The sequence below is a fragment of the Pieris rapae genome, chromosome 6, assembly GCF_905147795.1.
Source record: "Pieris rapae chromosome 6, ilPieRapa1.1, whole genome shotgun sequence".
In the NCBI taxonomy this organism is placed as follows: domain Eukaryota; kingdom Metazoa; phylum Arthropoda; class Insecta; order Lepidoptera; family Pieridae; genus Pieris; species Pieris rapae.
This window is the reverse complement of record NC_059514.1, coordinates 7,588,587-7,599,076: the sequence shown is the minus strand read 5'-3', so window position 1 is coordinate 7,599,076 and position 10,490 is coordinate 7,588,587. Positions and strand designations below refer to the sequence as shown.

Sequence of the window (10,490 nt, the reverse complement as noted above, 5' to 3'; positions counted from 1 at the left end):
ACCCAAATGAAAGAAATTTCAAAAATGTTTAAGAAGTAAAAGATGCTCAACGAATAAGATACTTAAGAATAATATAATTATCAAAACGAAGGAAAAATAAATGTTCAAAATGTAGATATGTGAAGGAAATACAAATTTACAAAAAATATTGATTTTTTAGTGTGAGTGTGTAAGCAGATGTTTATTTTTTTTTCTAAGAATGCTCCATTTTATATACTTGAAGGGGTTAGAAATAACTGCCCTTGTTTTAGCCTTTATGTTTACACCTTAGAGATTTTAGATTAGTATGGTAATAACATTTTTGATTTTACATCGGTTAATAAAGTTTCACAGTTTGGTGAATGTTCAACTATGCGCGTTTATTACTTTTTGCTTGTCAAAGTGAACTTTATAGGTACTATTATTGCTGAAACGGTATGAAATTTATGGCAACACCAGAGGCAATACAATGTCCATAGATTATAGACGTGATAAAATATAAAGTAGCGTGATACATGGCCTTTATGGCAACACAGGTTATGTTACATGCAAATTAATATAAAACCTATTAAGATATCTTCGAGATAACATGGTCGTAAAAGGTGACTTGGAAGAGCGAAACACGTTAAAAACAAGTTATTTTATTTTTATATATACTATATACTTTTTATAAGCAGTAAAGAAATTGTTAATGGCTCGGACGCTTTGTCTAAATTTTTTGATACTGTATCCTTTTACCACTACTAGAATGTTAAACTAACTTTATAAAAGAAAAGTCTTCAATCAGTGCATCCTGCCTGTCTTTACTTAAGAGTCGGGCAGCGTGCGATAGACCTTCCAATGCTTGGCATCTCGCTTCCCGATAGCGTACGAAATGAGCACATTCGTGACAAGAACGGCGTTAGTGACGTAGTAAGGGTGTTGCAACATCTAAGAGGCGGTGGGGTGGCCACATAGCACGCATGGACAAGAACCGAAAGGTAAGCACGTTAAATCGACACCTCGGCAGAATAAAGGACCGCGGGGCTATCCCCCGACATCGCCAAGGATATTGGGTCCCAGTGGATACAGAAAGCCTCAGCAAAAATGTAGACGGCTTAGGTCTAAAAATTGACTAAATAAAGTACCTGATGATGATAAAACTATCTTTACAATCTATATATGTACTATTATACTATTATTACTTTCAGTATGTTATAAAATATACGTAGCACAAACATTTCGACTCTGTAAACATAATACTTTGTTAATGGGCTGAAACGTGACGAAAACAAACACTCAATGGATATTCTAAACTATGATTACCAAATTTGTTTGAAATTTGAAAACTGAAATTTACCAGTGATATTTAAAAAACATGTTACCCCTAATGGAAAAATGAGTGTATAAATGTCAGATTAGCTTTTAAAATCTAAACGATATATATTTGTTTACTTAAGTTTTTATGTTATATCTTATATATGTTAGAATAAGTAAGAAAAGTTCGGTTCTGGTTCTATTTTTATGGATACTCCTTTGCCCCACCTAGATTCTATATCCCCTAGATATATAATCTTAATTATTTTGCATTTTTCGTGTATAATTGTTCCTGCGACACTTTAAGCAAAACACGACGCAAATAACAAAATATAATATAAAATAATCGGACAAGTATGAATTTATCACTAAAGTAAATAAGTGTTGTATAAATTTTATTGTCAAAAATAGACCGTTATTTAGAGAATAATGAATTCATAACTCACAATCATTCAATTCACCGAGTATTTCAATTGTGATCCATTTTCCTAAGTACCTATTCCACTTCACTTTGCAAATAATAGAATATGAGCACAGTAGCTTCTAAACATGCTCAAAGACACTTGGAACTTCGTACATCTCATTTCGCAACGAAACAAGACAATGCTTTTAAGCGATTCCTCTAATGCAGGGTTACCTAATACTTATATAGTACTTTTCGACAACTTTAAGATATATTTGAATAATGAATCTGTGGTTTTGTTACAGAGTTATGTAATGTTGCAGTTATTTTGTTCCTGTTGATTCCATACATCAAGACATGTATTTTTCGGATTCCTTAAAGCCATTTTTTATAGAACAGGGGGGCAAACGGGCAGGAGGCTAACCTGATGTTAAGTGATACCGCCGCCCATGGACACTCTCGATGCCAGATAGCTCGCGAGCGCGTTGCCGGCCTTTTATGAATTTGTACGCTATCATTTTATTAACTATATCAACAGGGGCGATTTTTAAAAATTTAATGATCGATACGAATGTATATATTCAATTTTGTACTGCAACATGCAATGTTTGACTATGTTTTAATGGTTTTCTACGAAGAACAAATTACAATATTAGCATGAAAAACGAGTGGGTGTTTTCAGTGAAAAAGTTGATTAAAAACTAATTGAAATTTCTTAATAAATTTGCATATTTATCGACCACAGTCGGTTGTTGATTTATTTAATACTTCATGAATCATATGGCGTCGTGACCACTGGTAATTGGTTCGATCGAATTAATCCTTTTGGTTATATTTTATGCAGTTTCAATAATTGATTCGAGCTAGACATCAATAAGTAACTGCTGGCTATATTTTAAAATGTTTAATGCGGTCGTGGTTCGTAAAATCATAGTAACGGAAAGGAATGAAACTTGTAAGTTTGGGTACTAAAAAGAGTTATTAAACAGGTAAATAATATAGTTTTAACGATGCCTGCACACGACACCGTTAGATTTCAAAGCAAAACTTTTGAAATTTATGTTTTGTTTAAACTAAATTGTATTGTCTTCGTCTTTAGTTATCAAACTCCTACTTCATAATACTACCTAGGTTTTTAAATAAATTGTTTTGAATCAAGCAACCTGCCAACAGCTATTAAATTTTTAAATAAATTAGTTTAATTTTTGTTAGATAATTTTCTATTTATTTTAATTTAGTTAAAATAAATAGAAATTATCTAACATTTTTTTTTATTTATTTTAATTAAATTAAAATAAATAGAAATTATCTAACAAAACTATATATATTGTTTTTGTGGAAGCGGTTAGTAATAGTAATTTATTATTACTATTACTAACCGCTATTTAAGGGAATTGTGGACCAGTCTTATTAGACCGGTCTAAAAGCTTAACGATTTTGTATTACAGGTATTTACCTCGACGTCACCACAACAAGTGGACAAATAACAGTTTGATATTAGTGATATACAAATATCAGATATAAATGATACTAACAATACAAGAAGTAGGAGTTATAATCGCTTGACACGAATTTTGGGAAAGGTGCGAGTTTTTGACGAATGTATAAGCATAACTAATTCCTTTACAGTGTTAAAACAGTGATTGTAATTTAAGTTTGTTTTGTTTCGTTACGGTTTCACTATTTTATTTGCTATCAGATTTACGCTTTGCAATTAGTATAAAGAAATTTTGATTCCCTGTTAATTAAATCAGTTTCCACGTTTTGTTTAAATTTTAAAAGGAATGTATGGAATTTGTAATTGAAATGAATTGAATTTGTTGAATATTATGAACAAATGTATCACCATTAACGTTGATTGGTTTATAGTTTGTTTTAAAAGTTTTTACATAAAGACGGGTACTGGCTGATACTTATGCTGAATTATGATTTTTGAAAGTTATATCTAATCTAAACGTCATATGATACGTCATTGAATAAACATATCGCGGCAAGATATATATAAAATAGATAATGGATACATATATCATGCAGGTGCAATAGAGAAGTATAATTTTATAGTAAGAGCGTAAGATTTGCCTATATTTGAAATACATTGTAATGTATAGTTTTTTTTTCTTCAAGAAAAGACCATACCAATTCTTAAAAGGCCGGCAACGGACTCGCGAGCCCTCTGGCATTGAGAGTGTCCATGGGCGGCGGTATCACTTAATATCAGGTCAGCCTCCTGCCCGTTTGCCCCTGTTCTATAAAAAAAAATGAGTTGCCGGTCATTAAAATAATTAGCTGAATCTTTAACCGTTATTAGTTAAAAAGGTTTTTATCCAGATATTTGTTAAGTCGTAAATAGTTTTAATATACAGATAAACCGCGGCTAAGAAATACTACACATATTCTAAGGAACAGTAGTTTTACGACTAATAAAAACTTCATTAGACATGCCCTTGGTTTCATGGCATTAAGTGACCATGTTTCAGGACGCATTCGCGGATAGCGTAATCCCAACAAAATTACTTTCTCTCGGAGAAGCAAAACAATAGCGATCTCGGACCACCCTCATTACATTTTATTACTATAAAGCTACACGGTTTCGCTTTTTTCACATATAAATATAAATGAAGCTATAAAGGTTGGGAGGAAACGTTAATGGAAAATGTTTTTTATTATTCCTTGCGGCACGAAAATATGAGGTTGAACTACAAATTGGGCTTGCTTCTAATAATGATTAAGATGATTTTGTTGTATTACAGAGATCAATTTGTATAAATTCGTACATGGTGAATAAACTCGTATCTACACGAAACACTAATTCATTGCAATCAAATCTGGGTTTGATTCTTCGCAGGGCATAAAAGCAGATATCGATGTAGCAGATGCACTTATGTGTTTGGTAGCGTTAAAATCGATGTTGGCCATTCTTTTCTTAATATTTTTATAGAAGGCTGTAAAATTGCTTGATTTTTAATGAATTTAGTGCCAATTGGATTAATGCCTACAAATTTCATATTAAGTACCTACTACTATTACGTATCTAAGTAATGTAGGATAAACATTTTTAACAAGACCGCAAAATATTCATTGAACACTTTTAGGAGGCTTCATGTAACGAAGAATTTTCACCTAATCTGTAGGATTACGGCGATAGCACTCTATGACTCACTAATCCAGAAACAACTGCACATAGTGCAAAGAACTTTATCGTCAAGTATTCACTATCAGACACTTGACATTCCAACTTGACAGCAGAAACATGTAGAATTTTCCTTTTACTTTTATTAATTATTTCATAAAAATGGCAGGACGTGGTTGCAACCTCGAGTGCGTTAAGGGAGATGATGCTGGCAAAGACGTGATTGAATTCATGGGTCCCGTCAAGATTATTTTGGTTGACCAGCCAAAAAATTTGTATATGAGAAAGAGGTTCGCTGCTGCTGCTATAGTATTGGCACATATGATGATGGGAGCAACTAGTATGACCGTTTTCTACTACACATTGAGTTACCAGAAGGATTCAGCTCTGTTCGCATCGCATATTGTATTAGGAACAGCTGGGGTATTGCATTCTTAATTATCGATGTTATATTTTTTTCTAGTACAACAATAACATTTATGGATCTGGTGGCATTATGGAGACTTAAACAGCAGCTTTTTCAGATGATAAGTTTAAAAAAATCTGCATCAGTGATTCGATAATAGACACGCATAACATTAATAATGCCTATTTATTGGAGGAAGATGTCTGTTAAATTGTATCTATTTTCTCTCTCTCTAAATTTTGTAAATCTATAAGTGAAACATTTAAAAAAAGAGGAAGCTAACTAAGCTTATTTTTTTCTTATTAATGAGAAATTCGCAAAGGTTACATAGTTATAAGTACTACCCTAATTTTTGTTTGTGTTATTGACAGTTGCAACTTTGCATGCCTTCGGGCATTCTTGCTCTGCATAAACTCGCTGGTTCTACCGCCGTAATGAGACTGCCTCACAGACCATTCGAACACTTTTTCCTTCAATGTTTTGCAATTATTTGTGGCATTTTGTCGTCACTGGTATGTATTTTCTTCGGCGATTTTAAGATCACGGTTCATTCTGTAACAGGTTAGTAAGAAATTGAAATTTTATTTACGAAATAGTAGACTTACAGATTGACTTTAAATGTTATGAATGTGAGATAGTATAAAAAGATAGGTATATTTGTATGTGTGTGTGCGTGTGAAGCATTATGTGGTATAATAGTACCTAAACAAGATCAGAGCGTCGACACCCTGATTGAGGCTGATATTCGACCCTTAATTATGTTAAATATCCTTGTTAGTAAATAAAGTTAAACTGAAATTACTTATTAGTCTTAAGTTAGACTAGATCGTAATGTTGAATGATGTGTCAGTGCAGAGACAATTTATTTAAAGAAAACAGCTAAAAAATAAAAAAATGATTACGGATCATGAAGACAATTGAGCTTTTAAACTTTATAAATATTTTAAATTTAAAGAGGGATAGATATAATAATTTAATAGTTATTTTACATTTCAGGTATAGCGGTAACATCAATAGCTATTTTAAATGCTGTATTTGGGATAATTGTTTACGACTACAGCGGCACCAGGACAGATCACTCTGAATTAGGTGCTGTGCGCCAATTTTTCTATAAAACTCACAAATTTTTAGGAATGATTGCCTTGACTGTATCATCTGCATGTTTTATTTCGGGATTGTTAAAAGAAACATTTGTGAAATGGGCTCCAGTAGTTGAAATACCTTATATCACTGTTATCTTCTGTGTGTGTTATACACTTGTTGTTTTGTATAAGCCGTTAAGAGAACATTAATATGGTATGGGTCTTTTATTACGTGTTACATTAACCCCTGATTGTGTCATGCACGTTTAATTACTATATATACTAATGAAAAAAAAATAGACAACTTGTGCCGGAAAAAATTGTTCTTAGAGTAATACAAAAGTAATTTCCCCATCCACAGCTCGATACGTTTCTATTCTTATTTATCGAAAATCTTTTTTTTAATCCTTTAGAGGTTAATTTTTTTTTGGATTTCGGGGATAAATTCCAAACTACAAGGCCGTACTGTATCCCCCGGTTTTATTATGTCTAGGTATTTTGGATTGCCCGTATGGTAACGGCCTACGGCATATGGTATTTGAAAGAAATATTCACGTCAAAAATAAATGTAATGGATTTAGTCTATATTACATTTTGGCGGAATGTTTGTCAGTATTTTGACAGTGGCATTATAGATATTTCAAAATCTACAAAACAGTTTTAAATTATTTTATACGTTAATATTCGCAATGATTAAATGGAATCTTCGCAGCCAACGTCCATCATTAAAGATATTGGTCCAAATAGAAAATCAAAGCATGAGAAAAAAAATAGATATAATCCTCTTAGGATTTTAATCATTGAGCCTAGTGGAAGGTATTGTAGAAGTGTATGGTGTGCTGTTGGTTTGGGTCTTGTTCACATTCTACTTGGTGCCACAAATATGTCAGTTTTAATATATGCTATGATGAAAGAAGATACACACGCCGCCGTGTGTGCTATTGCTGTAAGTATTTTGTAAATTAAAAAAAAAACAGTGTTTGGCCTAGTGCTTTCAGCATGCGACTATCATACCTGAGGTCGTAGGTTCGATCCCCGACTGTGCAACAATGGACTTTCTTTCTATGTGCGCATTTAACATTTGCTCGGTGATGGAAAATATCGAGAGGAAACCGACATGTCTTAGACCCAAAAAGTCGACGACGTGTGTCAGGCACTGGAGGCTGATCACCTACTTGCTTATTAGATTTAAAAATGATCATGAAAGAGATTTAAAAAATCTGAGGCCAAGACCTAAAGAGGTTGTAGCGCCACTGATTTATTTATTTTTTATCTTGTAAATTTAAATGAAATATTCAATATATTAACAAAATAGATCAAGTGTATTGATATTTTTAGGTTAAGGGATTTTAGCTGTTCTATATTTGTTTTTTCTTTTTCTTATATACTCCCAAGGGCCGTTAGTAGACAGATAGGTTATGTTCTAAGTATTTTAAATGGTGATTTATAAAAAATTCTGACGTAAATCATATAATGTTTCCGTGTTAATTTATATTCCATCAAGATCATTCATTATAACAAAGTTAAAAAATTATGATCTATGTAAATTTCAGAGTAAAAATCTAATAACTTTAGTGTTGACTTCATCTGTCAGCTGTCATAGTTAAGAAAATGGAAATTTAGTTGGTTATGACTTACAATTTTAGAATATGCGTATGATAATCTTAGATCCTGTAGGAGAATATTGGAATGTATTATTTTGTGCAGTAGGTGTGGGATTATCTCAGATGTGTATAGGAGGAGTTTTGACAACAGTTATAATATATTTAATTAAGACAGGCAGCGATATACACGTACCTTTGTGTGTTTTTGGAGTAAGTATAGAGAAGCCTGGGTTTAGTTATTACATGCGACTCTTAGACACAGATAGCGTGAGTTGAAACCCTTTCATGGACGAATAGTTGACCTTTTATTTCTGTATATAAATAGCTTGACGACGATCGACGATAGGCTCTGAAGGTTCACCAAACAATGCAATCTGAGGTCTGTAGGCTGTCTGTAAGCTTTAACAAAACCAAAATTTTTCTGCAAACATGAAACATAAACGCCAAGTCTTAATACTTTTAGAACTCATTAATTTATTTAAAATTCGTTTTCTTGAATCTTTACAAAATTGTTTATGAAAGTTAACATTTAAGAATTACGCTTAGTGAACTATTGACTTTTATTATATTAAAAATGTTTTCAGTATCATTTTTTCTCAGCGGAAGCAATATTGAGTCTTAACTACGCAAATGGCTGGTCGACGCCAATGAGATTAAGACACAGAAGGCTTGCACACACTTTACTCCAAATGTGTGCTATGGCTTTGGCTATCACTGGTACAGTGCTGATTACTATTGACAAGGGAATATCTAGCAGCCCTCATGGATTAACAGGTACTCTCCAAATGCCAACCTGAAACCGTTTTTTGTGATCCTCATTTAATGTAATATATTAATTACGGAAAAATAAAAAAAAAATATTTTATATAAGCACACTGTAGAACAGGTTGGAAATCTATTTTTTAAAATAAATAAATGAAATAGGATTTATCTAAATTATGTTTGCAGTCATATCAACTTTCCTTTTGACGAGTCGAATGTTTACAAAAATAATTAAAATTCGCTACTTGTGTATGCATAATCATTTTTATATGTTATGTACATTGAAGGGTCTAAGCCCTGAGGGATTAGGAGGAAAAATAGTAAAATAAAATAGCTATCGTAATGATAAAGTAACGATAGATTTTTGTATGAAAACTTAAGATTTTGGGGCATTTGGAATTAAAAAGCACGAGTTCGAATACAATAGGTACGTGTATCCAACAACAGAAGTTATTTCAACAAATATATTCCTTTGAGATGTAAAGAACTGAAATTATCATATTAAAGTTCGTGCTTAAGCCATCAAGGTTGTAATTCGAATATCAGTAATTTCATTACATCTTTAATATTCATTTGGCTTTTCATCGTTCACCAATTTTTGTAACATACAGTGTTACAAAGTTCAATACGTTTTGAACAAAGTTGTAAAACAACGTTCAATAAAAATATTATTTTCAATTTCAAATTTTAACTAGTTTCCAAACTCATTTGCGGCTTCTGTACTTTGGGTATAAAAGTATTACATGTTTTTGATGAAATTTAGTAGGATTCTTTTTACTAACTAATGTAACTTAATGTACACCTATGAAAAAGTGTTTTTCGAAATTCATGAAATGGGGTCGAAGTATGGAATCCTGATTTTGTTTCGCATACATTTGTCCCAGGTGGATTGCATACAAAATGTATTTATTCATTTTATTTCGTAATCCTGCAGCTACCAAATAATTTTTATTAATGATATAGCAAAAGATGGAATACATTTGCAAAAGAAAAAAAATCAATAAAAAATATTCAATATATTTAATTAACTATGTAATACCTAATACGGCTGGTGAAAAAGTGAGGGTGTGATATGTGGGGATTAAGTGCTATGAATATATAAAAATATAAATCATATGACTCACTACACTAGAAGAATTTAAAAAATTCTTTATTAATAAACATCATCGATATTTTTGTGTGTATAATTTATAACAAAAATTTTGTAGTAAAAATCAGTTTAGAATCCAACCTATTTAAGTCTATTTAAATTTTTTTTAACGATTTACAGGACTAATAGCTGGTATATTAGCGTGCATCGCATTTCTAACGGGAGCTTGTGGTCTTTTCGGTGGCCGGAATCTGAAACTTTTCCACATAACATTCGGAATACCAACCTTTATGATGTCATCTATCTCATTCTGTTTTGGACTATTCACTAAAGAGTTTAAGGACTGGGCGGGATCGACCGTGGTCTTCATATTATTTGGTTTTATTATATTTTATACCGCTTTTATTATGATTACGTGTTTCATTAAGTATGCAATGAGAATATAATCATTTCATAAGTTGTCTTTTATTTAAAGATATTCACTGTATTAGATACTAGACATTGTTGTGAAATTGTGATGTGTTTGCGTAATATTATTGATAACCGAGGCTGAGCTTAGTTATCATCATTTTTCAATAAGCAAGCTTTACCGACAGTTAAAACGAATCAGAACTGAATTTGTAAAATTGTTACGAAAAAACTGATAGTGAAAATTTGCAAGATTCCAGCATCATTGGTTTGATTTTTGTTTCAATTTTTTGGCAGAACTTACTTAACTTAAAATCAATTAAGGCTTAA

General features: G+C 31.8%; 1 protein-coding gene across 1 annotated transcript; it reads left to right on the top strand.

Annotated features, from left to right (window-relative positions):
* The first annotated feature begins 4,908 nt into the window (after positions 1–4,908).
* On the top strand, positions 4,909–10,206 carry LOC110991367. The gene is made up of 5 exons (XM_022256704.2): positions 4,909–5,231; positions 5,586–5,775; positions 6,211–6,303; positions 8,501–8,674; positions 9,933–10,206. Exons 1-5 carry the CDS (start codon positions 4,971–4,973, stop codon positions 10,196–10,198), a joined length of 984 nt encoding a protein of 327 aa, XP_022112396.2. The 5' UTR covers positions 4,909–4,970; the 3' UTR covers positions 10,199–10,206.
* Positions 10,207–10,490: the final 284 nt, after the last annotated feature.